Here is a 23,138-nt window from a genome sequence, read left to right as displayed (position 1 = left end):
TTCTCAAAAAGATTTGAGTACACTGGAAGGAGTGAGATTGGTCTACGACTAGAAGTCAATTGCTTATTTCCATTTTGAATACTGGCATTGCTACTCCATACTTCAGTTTTTCAGAAAATATTCCTTGAGTCTTTAATGGATTACAAAGGTAACCCAAGGGTGAAACAATAAAAACATGTTTGAAGACAACAATACAAAAGTTCATATTATTTTAAATATTTAAAATCAAAGTCTCAACCACTTGAAATCGTCCCTTGGTATTACTGAGGGGGTGGGGGTGGGTGGGGGCTTCTAAGGCCCATGGAGAATAAAATCAAATAAATGAATTTTAATTAACAAATTCTATAGTCACTCAGATGCAAATGCAGTAATGAACAATTAGCTTTGACTTCAACTTCATATATCAAATGATGTGACATATAAGTACTGAGCCAGTAGGCCTGCAGAGCCCCTTCCCCTTTCTCCACCCCATTTGTAATCTAGGTCTAAGTATTGGTTGCTATGTACTATTATTATTTCACATTCCTATCATATGCACCATGGAACCCTTCTCATCCTAAATTCTGAATTAATTTCCGGTCCCGCTATTTCCATAGATATATTCCGCCTTTCCATATCTACTATCTACATAGCTCACATTAACAAAGGAGTAGTTGGTGGTGAAAGCTGAGTGTTATTTTCTTATTCATGTTTGTTGATTGCCAAGAAGGTACTCTTTTTCAGTGTTATTGTATTTTTATGGAAACATTTATATCTACCTACACTGTGATGCCTATCTTTGTTATCAGTACAGAGATCATATCAGTCTGTTTCCTTCCTACTTTCCTACCTTTGATAGTATGGTAAATTTTTTAAATTCCTTTGGTGAATCAATACACAATCATTTCAAATTAAAAATGGAACTTCACAATATTATGAAAAGAATAGTCGCTATTCGCCATATAGCATAGAAGCTGAGTTGCAGATAGGCACAACCAAAAGACTGTCAGGCAATGAGCTTTTGGTCAACAAGGCCTTCTTTGGAGATAGAACATGCACACATACACTCATGCAAATGCAACTCACACACAGTCTTAGAGGCTGCTGAGACCTTAGCAGCCTGAGACTGTGTTCATGTGTGTGTGAATTGCGTGAGTGTGTGCGTGCATTTTCTGTCTACATTGGAGACTTTGTTGACCAAAAGCTCATTTCCTGACAGTCTTTTTGTTGTACCTCTCTGCAACTCAGCATCTCCGTCATACACACATCAAAAAAAGTTTTGCATCACCCCGATTCCTAGAACTCCTGAAGATAGACAATGACTGTGGATATTGCAACACAGACACACTCCCTTTGACTGTTCAGAGATGCCACTAAACCTGCCCAAAGATGTAAACAACCATGCATGAGCAGCGCCTATTAGACGGAGGGTGTCCGATGGCCCATCAGTTCCAGTCATATCACCAGGAAGGAAGTACGCGGCTCATGTTGTCTTTAGTTCAGCCATGCCTAGGTGGTCAATACTGCGGTTCGATGCCGTCAGCATTGTTACTTTGTGCTAGGAAGGGCTCCCAGCAAGGGAAGTGTCCAGGCATCTTGAAATGAACCAAGGCGGTGTTCGGACATGGAGGAGATACAGAGAGAGAAGAACTGTCCATGACATGCCTCGCTCAGGCTGCCCAAGGGCTACTACTGCAGTGGATGACCACTAACTACGGATTATGGCTCAGAGGAACCCTGACAGCAACGGCACCATCTTGGATAATGCTTTTTGTGCAGCCACAGGACGTAGTGTTATGACTCAAACTGTGTGCAATAGGTTGCATGATGCGCAACTTCACTCCCAACATCAATGGCAAGGTCCATCTTTGTAACCACGTCACCTTGCAGCTTGGTGCAGATGGGCCCAACAACATGCCAAATGGATCGCTCAGGATTGGCATCACATTCTCTTCACCGCTGAGTGCCGCATATGCCGTCAACCAATCGTTGGAGAGATGTTTGGAGCCAACCCGGTCAGGCTGGATGCTTTAGAGTAGACACACTGTCCAGCGAGTGCAGCAAGGCGGAGGTTCCCTGCTGTTTTAGGGTGGCATTATGTGGGGCCGACGTACACCACTGGTGGTCACGGGAGGCGCCGGTAATGGCTGTACGATACGTGAATGTCATCCTCCGCCCGGTAGTGCAATGACATCGGCAGCATATTGGCAAGGCATTGATCTTCATGGATGACAATTTGCACCCCCATCTTGCACATCTTGTGAATGACTTCCTTCAAGACAACGATAGCGCTCAACTTGAATGGCCGGCATGTTCGCCAGACATGAACCCTATCGAACCTGCCTGGGATAGTTTGAGAAGGGCTGTTTATGGACAGTGTGACCCATCAACCTCTCTGAGGGATGTACACCAAATCGCCATTGAGTAGTGGGTCAGTCTGGACCAACAGTACCTTGATGAACTTGTGGATAATATGCCATGACAAATACAGGCATGCATCAATGCAAGGGACATGCTACTGGGTATTAGAGGTACCGTAGTGTACAACAATCTGGACCACCATCTCTGAAGGTCTCACTGCATGGTGTTACAATATGCAATGTGTGGTTTTCATGAGCAATAAAAAGGGTGGAGATGATTTTTATCTTAATCTCTATTCCAATTTTCTGTACAAGTGTGTACATGTGTGTATGTGAGTAGTAACTGTCCTGTTCATAATATTGTAATATTCCATCCTGGATATTCCATTATTAAAAATGGAATATCTTTCCTTTTGATTACACCTTTTGTTTGAATGGGTGATTCGCAGGTGTCATTACAGAACTACAAAGTCTAGAAAAGTAATCGAGGGTCAATATTGTTTATTTGAGACTTGCATTGTTTATTTGAGGCCTACAGAATTCTTGAAAACAATTTTATCAAAATGCAAAACCAGTTTGTTTGCAACCTCATTCCGTTCCTTTCTCACTAAGATGTTAAACCAGTCACTAAAAGTGTTGTTCATGTCTGTCATCCAATCTGTATTTAAGGTGAGTGTTGCTAAGCATCATAAATGGACAAACCCCTTAACACATATTCTGGATAGAATATCCAAGCCAATGTAGAATCCAAACGAGTTGATTTCCTCTCCTCTTGATTTCATATCACCATCACTTCCTATGAGTTGAGTATGTGTCTCATTGGCTGGGACTTGCTTTCTGGTATTTGGTTTAAAATTCATGTGTCAGCATCAGAATGGGGATTTTCTGATAGTAAATTGCAAAAATTAAGGCAGTTTTCATCTTTCATCTCAGTACCATGTATTCTGTTCGTAGTACAGTTAGTTTTATCAACTATATTTATAATGCAAAAGTCGCTGCAGGGATCACTAATATACTACTAAAATTTTGAAGCTTCCAATTTTACACAATCCTACATAATGTCACATGTGCTTTTCTTGTTGAGTGCTGCTCTCTCTCTCTCTCTCTCTCTCTCTCTCTCTCTCTCTCTCTCACTCACTCACTCACTGACACACACACACACACACACACACACACACACACACACACACACACACAGAGAGAGAGAGAGAGAGAGAGAGAGAGAGAAACTATAAACTCAACATTTGTAAATTAATTCCAAACAACACACAAATCCTTCACTCATTCAACTTTGGTAGAACTTTTTAATTTTGTGTCATGCTTTGATAATATTTCACTTTTCTCCTGTTTCTTTAAAAGTGTGTTGTCCTTCCTGAGATTCTGAGTTTAAGAAACTCAGTGCTTTGAGCACTTTTAAAGTAATATCCATTTTTTCTGCCTCTTATTGCTTACCTTGTTTGCTTGCTGTTGATCAGCTGGTACTCTCTTTATAGATGTTTCTTCATTCTCTCAAATATTATTCTTTCCATCTGGTTACTCATTTGCTCACATGCTACAGTTTTTTTACACTGTGTGTAACTTTTTTATATCTTGTCTGTTTTGACGTGGAAGTTTTATTTTCCCTCTTCATCATACAAATCAGTGATGTTTTTTGGCCACTTCTTGATGTGCTGCTGCTTGATATTCTTTAGCTGGTGGGGGTTTAATTGTTTTTCTGCTAGTTAGGCAGAATGAGGGGCTCACATGGCAGTCATTAGTGATGGTGCACTGAAGCTGAGCCTGAACCTGGTTGGAATTGATTTGGCCTTGATTTTAGTCTATCACATATAATAGAATGTGAATCTGAATCAGGTTTGGTTTAGGTGAACCATCATAAAAATAATCAAATACCCATTAGCCACAGGCCTCAAGAACAACCCCACACTACATTTTTATATGGTGCATGATCCTGCCTCTTGATCAGTTATTACTATTAGTAATTAATACTACATTACACAAAATTAAATCAAACTATATGCAGCATTTCAAGCCATTAATTTGGCACTACTAAATCACATGTATACTGTTTCTACAAAACATTTATGAGACATTGCAGAAATGTTACAAAATAATCTTTTTTGTCAAACATGCTTCATAATCATTTGTATTTATTTTTTGTGAAATATGTTTTTCAGCAATGGTTATAGCAACAGCGATTGCATTTTGTCTGCCAACTGCGCCACGAAGCATATATTTTCATCCGGAGACAAATAACAATCTTAATCAGCACTTGAAAAGTGTTGAGAGTCAATCCATATCAACAGCAGATCTTCCTGTAAGTGGTGATGCACCAGTACACGAAATAAAAAAAGAAAGATTTGTGGATATGCTGCTACGAGTATACATACATCTCTGGAAAGATTTTAAACTTGCTTACACAAATATATATGTTTTGAAGTGGTCACTTTGGTGGTGTGTTGCAACATGTGGCTTTTTGCAGGTGAGTATATTTTTACCATATCAGGTTTAATTAGTATCATTGCTAGACTTTAAGCGACCTTCAGATCCTTTGAAGTATGGCAAAGGTTTTTTACTGTCATATATATTTCCATAGACTGCCTTGGTGTAGTGTGAGCTGCTATGTCTTAAATTCTATAAAATATGAGATCAAGAAAAGCTTATCAAGTATGATCAATATTTCAACTTAAGTAGTGATATGTGGGAAAGTGGCAACATTGTTTCACAAAACCCTGTTGGGGTAATGTTAAGAAAACAATGTTTGAGGAAGGCTGCTTAACAATTCTACTGCATTCATTGTTTGCTTTTTGTGGGAATTGTGAGTGAGAGAATATGTAAAGTCATTGGAATAAGCCTCTGAAAAGTAATCCATCCATGAAAGGAATAGCTTATAAACCCTCATTTGACTGATTCCTTTGTACTGCTTTTCAGTGTCAGAACCTAAATGGGTAGGAATATTCAAAGACAAACAGTGTGATTTGTTATGAATTAGTTTAGTGAGTGTAGGAGTGTCATGCAATTCCTCATCCATTGCCCATGGCAGTTGCTACAATAATGTCATTGCGCATGATCTGAGCTGTCCGAGATTGTGGTCATGTGTGGATGAGGAGTGCAAGCTTGTGTGAATGAATGTGTGTGTTCCCATTTCTGATGAAGGCTATGGCCAAAAGCCAATGTGTAAGTGTCTTCTAGTTGTGCCTGTCTGCTACTTAATGTGTCACCTTTAGGGTAATCAGCAATCTATATATTCATTACATTATTGATTATGCAGTGGCAAAAAATTCCTATGAAGAGTGAAGCAAGATACTACTCCCTCCTATGTGTATCTTATAAAGGAACCACAGTATTAAAATAAGAGGAATTTGATCTCATATAAAGGTTTACCAACAGCTGTTTGTGCTCCACACACTTTACAAACAGAACAGGGGGATTTGATATGATACTGCTTTGTGAAGTGCTTTCTGCCAAACACTGTAAGGTGGCTTGTGGAGTACCACTATAGCTGTAGACATAAATGATACTCATGTTCTTATTGCGTATTAGGATAAAGTGATGGACAAGGGTAAAATGAATTTCAAAATTCCATTGCTACAGTGGTATTGTCATTGAATGTCGCAGTCTTCCGCTTGTGTGATACAGCTTATTTTCTAGACTAGGACATTGTCAGCAGACTCTAATTTCATGTATTTATTAGGGAAATATGAAAGGAATTCTGTCTTGCAGGCTCTATATTAATGACATTTTAATTTCTTCATTCATTCTACTAGTTCCATCGACATCGTCGAGAAAAAGAACCTTTGGGAATTTGGAAAAAGTCAAAGTATATACTAACAAAAGACCAGTAAATTATAAAAGGTTAATTTTTATATTGTTTTAACAATAAGCTGACACTCTACTTGTTAATGCTGTTCATGCTTATGCCATATAAATTTAATTGAGTAAATTAAACAATGGAAAAATCTGGGATAGAATAACAAAGTGAATAAGGATAGACAAGAAAGAATCAAACCCACATGTATAAAACATCATCAAATTTCATTTTACAAATGAGTAAATGTGTTGAATATTTGATGATAAGCATATAATGGAGAGAAACCTGAGGAAAGATTTTAAACTGTTTTTAATGTTTGTTGGAGGGCACTAAGTGCTATCACTATCAAACACTGGAAGAGTACAGTTAGGGTAATTTGTGCTCCATTGGAAGCAAACATTAGATTTTCCCTCATCTCAGTGTTCATGAGATTGTATCTCCTGAACTGTGTGTCATGCAACGATATAATTTTACAGGTACGTTCAGTGGTATATGTAGATACTATCAGCAAAATGTGTCATGAAGAGAACTTGTAATAGAATAGTAGTTAACTAATAAATTGAAACATTATGCCTGATGTTGAAGTTTATCTGCAGGAACAGTGAAAATGTAAGTGATAAACTTTTTTCCTTCCATCATTTTGCGCAGGGTGTCAGTAAGAAAAAGTTTGGCAAAGGTTTGAAATTATGCATAAAGTTTGTTGCAGGTCTTTAAGTGCTCTCATTCTCAAATGCTGGTTGAATAATCTGTATATTTGCTCAGTATGAGTTATGCTGCCTCAAGATATATACACAATTTTAAATGTAATATTTATCTTACCTTTAACATAATATTGTTCTGGTCTTCAGTCCAGAGACTGGTTTGATGCAACTCTCCATGTAACTCTGTCCTGTGAAAGTCTCTTCATCTCTGAATAACTACTGCAACTTTCACCCTTCTGAATCTGTTCACTGTATTCTTCTCTGGACCTCCCTCTACGATTTTTGTCCTCCACGCTTCCCTCCAGCACTAAATTGGTGATCCCTTGATGCCACACAATATGTCCTACCAACCAATCCCCTCTAGTCAAGTTGTGCCACGAATTCTTCTTCTCCCCAAATCTATACAGTACCTCCTCATTAGTTATGTGATCTGCCCATCTAATATTCAGTATTCTTCTGTAGCACAACATTTTGAAAGCTTCTATTCTCTTCTTGTCTAAGCTGTTTATTGTCTATGTTATAATAATAATAATAATAATAATAATAATAATAATAATAATAATAGTTGATAGTCTCCCATCGGGCACCTCCCAAGGTGGCGGATAGGGGAATGCTCTCCAGATATGGAGGGTACCGGGGAAATAAAATACCCGGGGTGGACCAAAACTATCAACCGAAATCCACTAATGTCTGCCTGGTATCCAGCGGTTAGGGGTCAGCGTCTGTTCGCCTAGATGGTGCGGCTGCAGCAACCTTCTTGATCTCAACAATCAAGTCGTATTCCTCGTGATCTTTCCTCGGAAGGACCACCACCAAGTTAGTTTTCAACTTGAAAACCAAACATGATGATAACACAAGGAATGAATCCACTACCCCGGGCACCAGTCGCAAGGCTGGCTTTACCTGGTCATCGGATTCCGGGGGACCAGGAGCATCATGTTACGCCTAAGGTTGAGAACCAGACGACATCCAAATTATTACACACAAAACAAAGACACTTCATTGGTACACTTAATACTAATACTCTTTTCAAACTGGGCAAGATCAAACAACTTACAGACGTGCTGCAAAAATTCCAGATCAAAATCCTTGCAATCCAGGAAACACGATTTACGGACGAAACCCATTTTGATACAGACAACTACAGGATCTACAAAGGAAAACCAGCAGTTAAAACTAATGAGAAAGGACTCAAACAGTTTGGCACAGCATTTGCAGTCCACAAATCTATCAGTGACTCTGTCATTGACTTCCAGTCTGCCTCAGAACGTATATCAACGCTCTCCGTCAAATCAGCCAACAAAGCATATACCTTGATCAACGCACACGCACCCACAAATAACTATAACAAGAAGAACTGCCAGAAAGTGGATGACTTCTGGAATGACCTTGAAGAGACGACAAACAAAATTGCCAAACACCATGTAATAATCTTGTTAGGCGACTTTAACGCACAATTAGGTAAAGAGAAAAAATACAGGAAAATCACCGGAATCCATACAGCTCACAAGAGAACTAACAAGAATGGGGAAAGATTGATAAGCTTTTGCGAAAATTTCGGCCTCGTAATTATGTCAACACAATTCAAAAAACCCAACAAGAAACTGTATACTTGGAAGTCGCCCAACACAATGTTGGGTGAATTCCAGATAGACCATGTGGCCATCTCCAAGAGTAACACAGCAGAAATTCTGAATGTGAAAACGAGAAGAGGATTTTTTGACTCAGACCACCATCTTCTACAGATAAAGACCAGATTACAACCCAATAGAAAAAAACCAAAACTAAACAAAGTGCTGAGACCAGACCCCGAATACATAAAACTCAACAAGGAAAACATCTTACAGGAAATTAGTCAGACAAACACCACAAACTGGACAGAACTTGTGGACGTCCTCAAATCCACAATGAAATTGGGTCAACCCCCGAGAAGGAGAAAACACAGGTGGTGGAATATAATATGTGACCAAGCAATAGAAGAAAGGACCAATGCCTGGAAAAACTTCAATAGTCACAAAACATCAGAAAAATGGCAACAATTTCTAGTAATCCGAAAACAAACATCGAAATCTATTCGGAGGGAAAAAAGAAATTATGACAAACGGCGACTAGATGAGATAGAACAAGACTTTAAGAAGAACAACACCAGGAATTTTTATAAGACGTTTAAAGAACATATTGCAGGATACCAGCCACCCAATTTTTGCTTCAAGAAACTGGATGGTTCACTAGAAACTAACACGAAGAATAACTGCCAAATCCTCGCAGACTATTTCAACAAACTTCTCAACTGTGAAAGACCTACAGAGGACATTCACTACGAGACGTCTACACCAAATCCTGACGCTAAACTGCCAACCATCAACGAAATTGTAGAAATTATCAAGACACTGAAAAACAATAGAGCTCCAGGAGAAGATGGAATTATTGCAGAACTATGGAAACTAAATGATGAAAGATTAACAGGAAAAATTCACAAAATCATATTAAACATTTGGGAAACAGAACAGATCCCTTCTGAATGGAAATGCGCACTCATCCATCCACTCCACAAAAAAGGGGACAAAACTGAACTAAATAATTACAGGGGTATCTCACTCGTACCGGTCACATATAAAATCCTATCAAAAGTTCTCATGAATAGATTAGAAGAATAAGCTGACCCACAAATAGGAGAATACCAGGCTGGTTTTCGCAAGGGACGATCATGCATAGAGCAGATCTGGAATCTGAAAATGATTCTCCAGATGAGAAACACCCGAAACACAGTGGTTACTTTTGTAGATTTTAAAAAGGCCTACGACTCAATAGACAGAGTAGTGCTCTGCAAGACGCTGGAAGAATTCAGCATTGACAGAAAGACAAGAGCAATCATTCAGGAAACATTAACTGACACAGTCTCCAAGGTTAAATTTATGGGGGATATCTCGGAACCATTTGTAATCCAAACTGGAGTGCGACAGGGTGACGGACTTTCACCATTACTCTTTAATATCATTCTTGAAAAAATCATCAGGACATGGGAAAAAGAAGTCAAAGGAATCCAAATTGGCATTAGAAAAGATAATAGATTCAATGTGAAGTGTTTAGCTTTTGCAGATGACCTTGCAATCCTCACAAATAATAGAAAAGAAACCACTAACGCCATAGAGAAGTTACACGAAATTGCACAAAGAACTGGCCTGCAAATCTCATATGAGAAAACCCAGTACATAGAAAGAGTGCCACAAGACAAATTGCCTATTGTGACAACCCATGGGAAAATCATACAAGTACCACATTTTAAATACCTGGGAGAAATCATTCAGCCATCAGGGATCAACCTAAAGGCCAATGAGGAAAGAATAAAAAAATTACAGAGAGCATATAAACTCACGTGGAACTATTATAACAAAAAGTCCATATCCACTAACGCAAAATTGAGGCACTACAACACTGTCGTACTTCCGGAGGCACTGTATGCATCTGAAACAACACAAATAGGTGTGCAAACTAAAATCAAAGAAATAGAGAAACAAGAAAGGAAAATTCTCAGGAAAATTTTTGGCCCGATACAAGAGCAAGGAATCTGGAAGAAGAGACCAACATCAGAATTATATAAATACACAGACAAGATTACAGATACAGTAAGGAAAAGAAGAATGCAGTTCTACGGACATATCCACAGGATGAATGGAAACAGAATTTCAAAGCGAATTCTTAAAGTCATCAACTCAGGCAGGGGAAAAACAAAATGGATAAAAGAAGTTGAAGAGGACCTCAGACAAGCACAAATAACAGTAAATGATGCAGAAACCAGAACTGAATTCAGGAACATCATCAAAAAACATAAATTTGACACCACAACACAGAAGAGACCAGGATGCAAATGGACAGCGGAGCGAAAGAAACAACACAGTGAACACATGAAGAAAATTTGGGCTCAGAAAAAACACAAACAATCATCATAAAGGAATTCAAGTTCAAACGCTCTCTTAAATGGGAATAATCGAAAATAATAATAATAATAATAATCATATATAATTAATAAGTTAGTTATTTTTTGTGGAATGTTTAATCAATAATTGATTAGTCAGGAGGAAAGCTAATAATTGAATAGTAAAATGAATTTAAATATCTCATTAACACACACAAATCACTATCTTAATCTTTTTTACCTTTTTTGTTGTTTGAAGTGAAAATCATTAGACTCTTAACATGCTGGAAAAACATTTTGTTTGCAATCTTAAAATCTCAGCAGAATGGGAAATTGTCTTCTCGCCTCCCAAGAAAATTCAGATCAGTTCTAAATTAATTTCATGGGTATCACGTTGACAATATAAGAAAAAATGTAGTAAAGCAAAATCTGTAACATTGTATAAATTGGGGATTGATAACCATTACTATGAAATGAAAGCGGAAATGCCAGATTAATCAATTATTATTTCACAAAGTAAGTTGTTTATACAGACATCTGCCATCTCAAACACTAATCACACAGTTCTGAACAAAATAAAGAATTGTGCCATATTTTGGTGAAACATGTCGAAATTACAGAAATCTCAGCTTGATTCTGGAGCAAAAGAAAAATATTCATAGTAAAGTCATTTTGGTAATTGCAGTTGCCGATAATAATGACACAACTAAACAAATTCCTAACAGGAATACAATTTCAGTTCATTTGAAACAAAATGGAAGAATGTAGGAGTCTGATAGTGTAAGGTGCTGTCGGAAAGGCGCGTGACTAAAGAGAGAGAAAGAAAAGACTAGTGCGCATTCTTATATAGGACAAAATACAGATGATAATGCTACGCCATTCTCATTATCCTGGGTGTACATATTCACTGACTTGCAGCGCAGTTAATTGGCACAAAGATTAAATTATATCTTTAACTTTTGATGTTTCGATAGGAAAGGAAAATAGTACATTATTACGTTGCGGGCAGGACACAATATTAGAATGTTTCACTTCCATACATGGCTACACTCCATACAAATACTTTCTGAAAAGACTTTCTGACACTTCAGTCCCTACTCCATGCTAACAAATTCCTCTCCTTCAGAAACCATTTCCTTGCCATAGCCAGTCTATATATCCTCTCTACTTTGACCATCATTAGTTATTTTACTCCCCAAATAGCAAAAATCTCATTTACTACTTTAAGTGTCTCATTTCCTAATCTAGTACCCCCAGCATCACCTGATCTAACTTGACTACATTCCATTATCCTTGTTTTGCTTTTGTTGATGTACTTATTATATTCTTCTTTCAGGACACTGTCCATTCCATTCAAATGCTCCTCCAGGTCCTTTGATGTCTCTGACAGAACTAAAATGTTGTCGGCATACCTCAAAGTTTTTATTTCTCCTCCATGGATTTTAATTCCTACTCTTATAACTGCCATCTGGTTTCTGTAGAAATTGTAAATAGCATTTCACTCCCTGTATTTTACACCTCCCACCTTCAGAATTTGAAACAGAGTATTCCAGTCAGCCTTGCGAAAGCTTTCTGTAAGTCTACCAATGCTATAAACATAGGTTTGCCTTTCCTTAACCTACCTTGTAATGTAAGTGTTAGGGTCAGTATTGCCTCGCGGGTTCCAACATTTCTATGGAATCCAAACTGATCTTTCCCAAGGGTCAGCTCCTGCCAGTTTTTCAATTTGTCTGTGAAGAGTTCATGTTAGTATTTTGCAGCCATGACTTATTAAACTGATAGTTCAATAATTTTCACACCTGTCAACACCTGCTTTCCTTGCGATTGGTATTATTTTATTATTCTTGAAGTCTGAGGGTATTTTGCCTGTGTCATACATCTTGCTCACCAGATGGAAGAGTTTTGTTGTGGCTGGCTCCCTCATAGCTATCAGTAGTTCTAATGGAATGTTTTCTACCTCCAGGACCTTGTTTTGATTTAGGTCTTTCAATTCTCTGTCAAATTCTTCATGCTGTACCATATCTCCCATGTCATCTTCATCTACGTCCTCTTCCATTTCCATATTTCCCTGAAGTACATTGCCTTTGTATAGCCCTCTATATATTCCTTCCACATTTCTGCTTTCCTTTCTTTACTAAGGATGGGTTTTCCATCTGAGCTCTTGATATTCATGCATGTGGTTCTCTTTTCTCCAAAGATATCTTTAATTTTCCTGTAGGCAGTATCTATCTTACCCCTAGTGATACGTGATTCTACATCCTTACATTTGTCCTCTAGCCATCCCTGCTTAGCCATTTTGCACTTCCTGTCGATTTCATTTTGTGACGTTTCTATTCTTTTTTGCCTGTTTCATTTGCTGCACTTTTATATTTTTTCCTTTTGTCAATTAAATTCAATATCTCTTCTGTTATCCAAGGATTTCTACTAGCCCTCATCTTTTTACCTAATTGATCCTGTGCTGCCTTCACTATTTAATCTCTCAAAACCACTCATTCTTCTTCTACTGTATTTCTTTTCCCTGTTCTTGTCAGTCGTTCACTAATTCTCTCTCTGAAACCCTCTACAACGTCTGGTTCTTTCAGTTTATCCAGGTCCCAGCTCCTTAAATTCCTACCTTTTTGCAGTTTCTTCAGTTCTAGTCTACTGTTCACAACCAATAAATTATAGTGAGAGTCCACATCTGCTTCTGGAAATGTCTTACAATTTCAAAGCTGGTTCTGAAGCCTCTGCCTGACCATTATATAACCAAACTGAAACCTTCTGGTGCCTCCAGGTGTCTTCCACATATACAATCTCCTTTCATGATTGTTAAAACATGTTTCAGTGATGATTACGTAATTCTTTGTGCAAAAGTGTACCAAGCAGCTTCCCCTTTCAATTTACTACTTTTCCTTCCCTTCCTTTTCCTACAGTCACATTCCAATCCCCCGTGACTACTAAATTTCCATCTCCCTTAACCATCTGAATAACTTCTATCGCATCATACATTTTTTCAATCTCTTCATCGTCTGTGAAGCTCGTTGGCTTATAAATTTGTACTGCTGTGGTAGGTGTGGGCTTCGTGTCTGTCTTGGCTACAATAATGCATTCACTATGCTGTTCGCAGTAGCTTATCCACATTCCTCTTTTTTATTTTTATTCATTATTAAACCCACTCCTGCATTATCGTTATTTGATTTTGTATTTATAACCCTGTATTCACCCAACCAAAAGCCTTGTTCCTCCTGCCACCAAACCTCACTAATTCCCACTATATCTAACTTTATCCTATCCACTTCCATCTTTAAATTTTCTAACCTACCTGCCCAATTAAGAGGTGTGACATTCCATGCTCCGATCCATAGAACACTGGTCTCGTTTCTCCTGATAACGACATCCTCCTGAGTATTTCCCACCTGGAGATCTGAATGGGGTACTATTTTACCTCTGGAATATTTTACCCAAGATGATGCCATCATCATTTAACCATATAGTAAAGCTGAATGCCCTTAGGAAAAATTTTGGCTGTAGTTTCCCTTGCTTCCACGCATACACAGTACCAGCAGAGCAAGGCTGTTTTGGATGATATTACAAGAACAGATCAGTCAATCATCCAGGATGTTGCCCCTGCAACTACTGGTAAGACAGCTGCCCCTCTTCAGGAACCACACATTTGTCTGGCCTCTCAACAGATACCTCTCCATTGTGGTTTCACCTATTGTACGGCTATCTGTATCGCTGAGGGATGCGAGTTTCCCCACCAATGGCAAGGTCCATTTTTCATTGGGTTTTAATTTTGGATGGTAATTATATGAAATACTGAACTGAAATTTTTTTGCCGCTGGGACCCATTAGAAATGCAGCCTGCAACGTAATCCATGCATTGTGAATCATGAACCATAAATGATGAACCGGGTTAGCCATATGGTAATGTAGATTACCACTCACCTCGTAGAAGAGGTGTTGACTAGCAGACAGACACATTCAAAAATAGGCAGTTAGTTAAGGTGTCATATTAAGTCCTTCACCTGATGTATATTCACATGCATGTGCCCAGCCACCCACATGCCCACCCACCAACACACACACACACACACACACACACACACACACAGCCACTATTAGGAATGGAGGAAGATCTGCATCATCTGGAGGGTGTGCTTTGGGGCAAAAAGGAAAGAACAGAGAACAGAAAAGATCTATGTAGATGGACTGGGTGGGGTGGTGAAGGGGGGAGGGGAGGGGGGGGGACGGAAGGTGTGTGCGAGGCTCGACATAGGGAAGGGCATAGAGGCAGATAGAGGACAGAGACTAGTGATAGTTGAGGCCAGGGGGCATTATGGGCATGAAGGTTTGTTTCAGGGAGACTTCCCACCACTGCAGTTTAGAAAAAGTGGTGTTTGAGGAGGAAAAAAAAAAAAAATAGATGGCACAGCCTGTTGAAGTCAAGCACACTATGTTGTGGTACATGCTAGCCAACTGGTTGGTTCAGCTATCTCTTGGCCAAATTTTGGTGATGGCATTTCATGCATGCTTCACAAGCCACCATACGCTGCATGCTTCACAAGCCAACATTCACTGCATGGCAGAGTGAACCTGACACCACTGCTGGTTGTTCATTTTCTTGTTCTACTCACAGATAGAAGGAGTGAAAACTGACTGACTGTATACGTCTGTAAGGCCCCTTATTTCTATTACCTTGCCTTTGTGGTCTCTGTGCAAAATGTGTGTTGATGACCATAGGATCATACCAGTTCTCTAAACTTTCTGAATAGCATTCCATGAATAGAACATAATCTTTCCTCCAGCAATTCCAATTTTAGTTCATGAAGCCTCTGTAACACATGTTGATCGATACTGCTGCTACCAAATGTAGCAGTATGCTCCAGAATTTCTTTGATGTCTTCCTTTAATACCCATGGTAGTGATCCCAGACACCTGTGCAATTCTCAAGAATGGGTTGTTCAAGTGTTCATTAAGCTGCCTTCTGTACAAATGACCTACATGGTCCTAGAATTTTCACAATATTGCAGTGCTGACCATTCACATTACCTGTTGATGGTCCTATTGCTTGCTCCATCACTTTGCAGCATTACTCATAGGTGTTTAATCACTATGAATGTGTGAAACAGCACATTACTAATACAGTATTCTTATATTACAGGATAAATTTTATACTGCCTTGGATTACATTGCATTTTCCCACAATTGGCACACACTGCCATTCATCACAGTAAATAAAAATTTTATCCAAGTCACTAAGTCTACCTGCACTCACTTAAAGAAGACACTTTCCCATGCACTTCAGTGAACATCCATACTCTGAAAACCACTGTGAAGTACATGAAAGAGAGTACTCCCTCTTGTACCAGTTATTAAAGACTTCTTCACATTCCATTCAGGCATGGGGCGAGACAAGAATGATTGTTTAAACACCTCTGTGCATGCTGTAATTAGTTTAATCTTGCCCTCACAATATGTATGGCAGTAATATGTTGGAGGGTTGCAGTTTATTTCTAGATTTATAATTTAAAATGTAACTCAATAAGTAGACTCTCTCCCAGTTCTGTTTCTTCAGCATCTCCATGCCTCTGTCTCGTGGTCCAAACAAATTTGGGATCATCCTTGCAGTCCTTCCCTGTTGTTGTTGTTGTTGTTTTCAGTCAAAAGACAGGTTTGAAGTAGCTCACCATACTAGTCTATCCTGTGCAAACTTTTTCATCTGTGAATAATTACTGCAATGTATACTCTTTGAACTTGCTTATTGTGTTCATATCAAGTCCTAACTCTACAATTTTTACCTCCCCTACCCCCACCCCTCCCTCCATTCCCAAACTGACTAGTCTCTGGTGTCTTACGGTATGTCGTCACAACCGATCCCTTTTTTTAGTCAAGTTGTGCCATAAATATTTTCTTTCACTTCATTAGTTATGTGATGTACCCATCTAATCTTCATCATTATTTTATAGCATCACATTTTAAAAGTTTCTGCTATCTTCTACTCACAACTGCTCATCTTGACCATTTCACTTATGTACACTAGTACACTCCAGACAAATACATCTAGAAAGGACTTCCTAATATTTAAATTCATAGCAGATGTTAACAAATTCCTCATTTTCAGAAATGCTTTTCTAGTTGTTGCTAGTCTGCATTTTGTATGCCTCCAACTTTGGCTGTCATCAATTATTTTGGTGCCCATATAGCAAAAATCCTGCACTACATCTACTGTCTGATTCCCTCAGCATCACCTGATTTATTTCAGCTGTATTCTTTTACCATTCTTTCAGTGTTGTTGATATTCATCGCATAATCTCTTTTCATGGCTCTATTTCTCCCTCAACTTTAATTCAGTTCTCAACTTTAATTCAGTTTCCAAATTTCTCCTTGGTTCGCATCATTGTTTGCTGAATGTATAGATTGAGTAACATCGGAAATATGCTGCATCCCTGTTTCACTACTTTGTCGACCACTGCTTCCTTTTCATTCTCTTTGATTCTTATAACTACTGTATGGTGGCTATACAAGTTGTAAATGACCAATTACCCCTTGTATTTTATCTCTACTATCATCACAATTTCAAAGAGAGAGTTCCAGTCAACATTGTGGAAAGCTTTCTCTGAATGAATAGATCCTGTGAATACTAGTTTGTCTTTTTTTAACCTAGCTTCTAAGATAAGCCATAGGGGCTATATTGGCTTGCATGTTTAAACATCCCTCACCTACCCAAACTGAAGTCAGCCTTCTTCTGTCAATAATTTGTGTCAGCATTTTGCAGCCATGCCTTATTAAGCTGATGGTACAGTAGTAGTCACACCTGTCAATGCTTGCATTATTTGGAACAGAAATTATTACATTCATAATGAAGTCTGATAGTACTTCTTTTCTTTCACAGTAGTTTTGCCATGGCAGCCTTGCTAAATCTCAGGCAATGTTACGTATTTCAGGGCTTTGTTTCCACATAGATCTTTTAATGCTCTGTCAATTTTTCTGGTGGTATCATATCTCTCCCCCTCCCCCCCCCCCCCCCCCACCCTCCTCCCCCATGAACCATGTACCTTGCCGTTGGTGGGGAGGCTTGCGTGCCTCAATGATACAGATAGCTGTACCGTAGGTGCAACCACAACTGAGGGGTATCTGTTGAGAGGCCAGACAAACGTGTGGTTCCTGAAGAGGGGCAGCAGCCTTTTCAGTAGTTGCAAGGGCAACAGTCTAGATGATTGACTGATCAGGCCCTGTAACACTAACCAAAATGGCCTTAATTTGTGGTACTGCGAATGGCTGTAAGCAAGGGGAAACTACAGCTATAATTTTTCCTGAGGGCATGCAGCTTTACTGTATGATTAAATGATGATGGCGTCCTCTTGTGTAAAATAATATGGAGGTAAAATAGTCCCCCATTCGGATCTCCGGGGACTACTCAAGAGGACGTCGTTATCAGGAGGAAGGATTCTACGGATCAGAGTGTGGAATGTCAGATCCCTTAATCGGGCAGGTAGGTTAGAAAATTTAAAAAGGGAAATGGGTAGGTTAAACTTAGATATAGTGGGAATTAGTGAAGTTCGGTGGCAGGAGGAACAAGACTTTTGGTCAGGTGAATACAGGGTTATAAATAAAAAATCAAATAGGGGTAATGCAGGAGTATGTTTAATAATGAATAAAAAAGTAGGAGTGCAGGTAAGCTACTACAAAGAGCATAGTGAACGCATTATTGTGGCCAAGATAGACACGAAGCCCACGCCTACTACAGTAGTACAAATTTATATGCCAACTAGCTCTGCATATGACGAAGAAATTGATGAAATGTATGATGAGATAAAAGAAATTATTCAGGTAGTGAAGGGAGACAAAAATTTAATAGTCATGGGTGACAGAAATTCGACAGTAGGAAAATGAAGGGAAGGAAACGTAGTGGGCGAATATGGATTGGGGCTAAGAAATGAAAGAGGAAGCCACCTGATAGAATTTTGCACAAAGCACAACTTAATCGTAGCTAACACTTGGTTCAAGGATCATGAAAGAAGGTTGTATACATGGAAGACCCTGGAGATACTAAAAGGTTTCAGATAGATTTTATAATGGCAAGACAGAGATTTAGGAACCAGATTTTAAATTGTAAGACATTTCCAGGGGCAGATGTGGACTCTGACCACAATCTATTGGTTATGAACTGTAGATTAAAACTGAAGAAACTGCAAAAAGGTGGGAATTTAAGGAGATGGGACCTGGATAAACTGAAAGATCCAGAGCTTGTACAGAGTTTCAGGGAGAGCATAAGGGAACAATTGACAGGAATGGGGGAAAGAAATACAGTAGAAGAAGAATGGGTAGCTTTGAGGAATGAAATAGTGAAGGCAGCAGAGGATCAAGTAGGTGAAAAGACGAGGGATAGTAGAAATCCTTGGGTAACAGAAGAGATACTGAATGTAATTGATGAAAGGAGAAAATACAAAAATGCAGTAAGTGAAGCAGGCAAAAAGGAATACAAACGTCTCAAAAATGAGATCGACAGGAAGTGCAAAATGGCTAAGCAGGGATGGCTAGAGGGCAAATGTAAGGATGTAGAGGCTTATCTCACTAGGGGTAAGATAGATACTGCCTACAGGAAAATTAAAGAGACGTTTGGAGAAAAGAGAACCACTTGCATGAATATCAAGAGCTCAGATGGAAGCCCAGTTCTAAGCAAAGAAGGGAAAGCAGAAAGGTGGAAGGAGTATGTAGAGGGTCTATACAGGGGCGATGTTCTTGAGGACAATATTATGGAAATAGAAGAGGAGGTAGATGAAGATGAAATGGGAGATGTGATACTGTGTGAAGAGTTGGCAGAGCACTGAAGGACCTAAGTCGAAACAAGGCCCCGGGAGTAGACCACATTCCATTAGAACTACTGACAGCCTTGGGAGAGCCAGTCCTAACAAAACTATACCATCTGGTGAGCAAGATGTATGAGACAGGTGAAATTCCCTCAGACTTCAAGAAGAATATAATAATTCCAATCCCAAAGAAAGCAGGTGTTAACAGATGTGAAAATTACCGAACTATCAGTTTAATAAGTCACAGCTGCAAAATACTAACGCGAAGCCTTTACAGACAAATGGAAAAACTGGTAGAAGCCAACCTCGGGGAAGATCAGTTTGGATTCCGTAGAAATGTTGGAACACGTGAGGCAATACTGACCCTATGACTTATCTTAGACGAAAGATTTAAGGAAAGGCAAACCTACGTTTCCAGCATTTGTAGACTTAGAGAAAGCTTTTGTCAATGTTGACTGGAATACTTTCTTTCAAATTCTGAAGGTGGCAGGGGTAAAATTCAGGGAGCAAAAGGCTATTTACAATTTGTACAGATAGCATACGGCAGTTATAAGAGTCGAGGGACATGAGAGGGAAGCAGTGGTTGGGAAGGAAGTGAGACAGAGTTGTAGCCTCTCCCCGATGCTATTCAATCTGTATATTGAGCAAGTAGTAAAGGAAACAAAAGAAAAGTTTGGAGTAGGTATTAAAATCCATGGAGAAGAAATAAAAACTTTGAGGTTTGCCCATGACATTGTAATTCTGTCAGAGACAGCAAAGGACTTGGAAGAGCAGTTGAACGGAATGGACAGTGTCTTGAAAGAAGGGTATAAGATGAACATCAACAAAAGCAAAACCAGGATAATAGAATATAGTCGAATTAAATTGCTTGATGCTGAGGGAATTAGATTACGAAATGAGATACTTAAAGTAGTAAAGGAGTTTTGGTATTTGGGGAGAAAAATAACTGATGATGGTCAAAGTAGAGAGGATATAAAATGTAGACTGGCAATGGCAAGGAAAGCATTTCTGAAGAAGAAAAATTTGTTAACATCGAGTATAGATTTAAATGTCAGGAAGTCGTTTCTGAAAATATTTGTGTGGAGTGTAGCCATGTATGGAAGTGGAAAATGGATGATAAATAGTTTAGACAAGAAGAGAATAGAAGTTTTCAAAATGTGGTGCTACAGAAGAATGCTGAAGATTAGATGGTTAGATCACATAACTAATGAATAGGGATTGAATACAATTGGGGAGAAGAGGAGTTTGTGGCACAACTTGACTAGAAGAAGGGATCGGTTGGTAGGACAATTTCTGAGGCATCAAGGGATCACCAATTTAATATTGGAGGGCAGCGTGGAGGGTAAAAATTGTAGAAGGAGACCAAGAGATGAATACACTAAGCAGATTCGTAAGGATGTAGGTTGCAGTAGGTACTGGGAGATGAAGGAGCTTGCGCTGGATAGGGGAGCATGGAAAGCATCAAACCAGTCTCAGGACTGAAGACCACAACAACATCGTATCTCCCATCTCATCTTAGCCTACTTCCTCTTTGCTTTCTATAATATTGTCGTCAAGTTTGTGTTCCGTTTACAGACCCTCCTTCCACCTTTCCATTTTCTGTTCCTTTTTCAGCACTTGCCTACGATGTGAGGTGTTAATATTCATAGTGCTACTTCTCTTTTCTCCAAAGGGCTCATTAATTTTCTTGTAGGTGGCATCTATTCTTTCTACATCCTTGTGCTTGGCCACTAACCATTCCTGCTGAGCCATTTACCATTCTCTGTCAGTATGTCTTTCTAGAGTTATGTATTCCCTTTTGCCTGCTGCATTTTCAGCATTTTTGTATTTTATCCTTTCTTCAACTACACTGAACATCTCCTATGCTATTCGAGCACTTTTGCTATGTCTGTGGCAGCTGTGCTGCAAAAATGTATGAACAGACCCAGAGTTGTAAAATTTGAAATTTTCACTGCAAATCAACTGTTCAAAAAGATTTCGGGCTGTACGCGTTGTCTGTCCTATGTAGGCCATACCACATTGGCACGGTATTTTGTAAATTCCTGTCTTCTGCAGTAGAGCGTTGTACAGAACATCAACGTTGCACTCACCTACTGCAACCCAGTAAGTCTGCAGTTGCGGAACATTGTATTTCTAGCGGACATTCAATGAAGTAGGACAAAACTTCGATTTTGGCCACTGCAACAACTTTTTGGGACTCAATTATCAAAGAATCAGTTGAAATACGCATTGTGGGAAATCTAATGAACCGTGACAGTGGTTACCAATTGGATAACGCATGGAATCCCCAAAATTTGCTCGAAGACTTCGACAGCTGCGGCCAGCGACAATACTGACGGCAGCTGAGTACTGCAGTTCCACCAGTGAGGGCGCTGCCGCTGGGTGGTGTGGCCCCTTTGTCCCCACAATTGCAACACATGTGCGGCAGCACTATCAGCGCACTATATAAGCTGGAGCGGAGAACATCTTCGTCAGTCCCCGTTCAGCCCACCTGAAGATGGCTGGCAGTTTTCCAGCCGAAATATCGTGCAATGAAGTTCACGACAGCTGGCTGCAAGCCCAAAATATTTTTGAACAGACCCAGAATTGCTCACGACCGTCCCAAGTCACCTGCATCCGTTAATGTGCATACCAGCCGATAGACAAAATTGCAGCAACGTTTGTCGCACATGGATGTGAGCCAAAAAAAAAGCAATGGCAGTGCAAACTGAGCTGCTGTACAGTACAGATGCATATTTCCAGAGTCTATAACTCCAATCTGCAGACCACATGAGTTGAACTTAATGCTAGCATCCCACAGATGCGTACAGAGGGTTGTTTGGTACTCTCCATCCATTTCCGTCTTCATCCCATCTGTAAAACATACGGTGCCTCTGGGTCATGAGAAAAAGGTTCATTTCATTCAGTATTTGCGTCCATTGTTCTCCCATGCTCACACGATCAGATGACGTGCTCATCACCGAGGAGTGTATACCCTCCAACATTGGTGCTTGATTGGAACTTTTGTGCACACACATTTATCATCATCACCGTTTAATGGACATTGTGGTGTGATCTGATTTTTATCACTCATTCATTTACCCATTTGACAGAATAAAAACATTTTTGGCAAGTGTTCTTATCAGTTCTCATTACCACACAATCACCATAGCCTACATCGTGAACAAAGTGCATGGGTGCGACAGTAATGTTGGCTCACTGCGTGACTGACATGTACGCGGTCACATGTTCCCCCTTCATTTGTGACCCATATATGATGGCTAGGCCAAATACATGGTGACAAAGTTTGATCAGTGTGAGTTATGTGGAACTGCAAGTGCTCTACCATCCTGAACTTGGTGCTAAAGCAGAATGATGACTTTGGAAGAACTGCAAGAGACAGTAGACAGCAGACAAAAGACAATAAATGAGCTGCTAGTATGCAGGGACTGGAGATCGAGCTACTGGCACTCTCTGTATGCACTCTCCACTGTTATGGGAGTGGCGGCCAGTGCAGGATGTGTTTTGGATAAGTTGCTGTCCTTCTTTCCTCTGGACCCAAGTGTGTGGATCAGCCAAGTTGAGGCCGTTTTCCTGAGCAAC

At 39.5% G+C, this 23,138-nt stretch overlaps 1 protein-coding gene across 6 annotated transcripts in view; it reads left to right on the top strand.

Annotated features, from left to right (window-relative positions):
* The window catches only part of LOC124596484 (thiamine transporter 1-like), a 611,894-nt gene that overhangs the window by 403,223 nt on the left and 185,533 nt on the right, over positions 1-23,138 (top strand). For all 6 annotated transcript variants that reach the window (XM_047135630.1, XM_047135633.1, XM_047135629.1 and 3 more), the window contains exon 5: positions 4,514-4,818. In XM_047135630.1, coding sequence (XP_046991586.1) covers positions 4,514-4,818 — 305 coding nt within the window. The remainder of the gene's footprint in view (positions 1-4,513; positions 4,819-23,138) is intronic.

The sequence above is a fragment of the Schistocerca americana genome, chromosome 2, assembly GCF_021461395.2.
Source record: "Schistocerca americana isolate TAMUIC-IGC-003095 chromosome 2, iqSchAmer2.1, whole genome shotgun sequence".
Lineage (NCBI taxonomy): Eukaryota > Metazoa > Arthropoda > Insecta > Orthoptera > Acrididae > Schistocerca > Schistocerca americana.
This window is presented reverse-complemented; position numbering and strand designations above follow the sequence as displayed.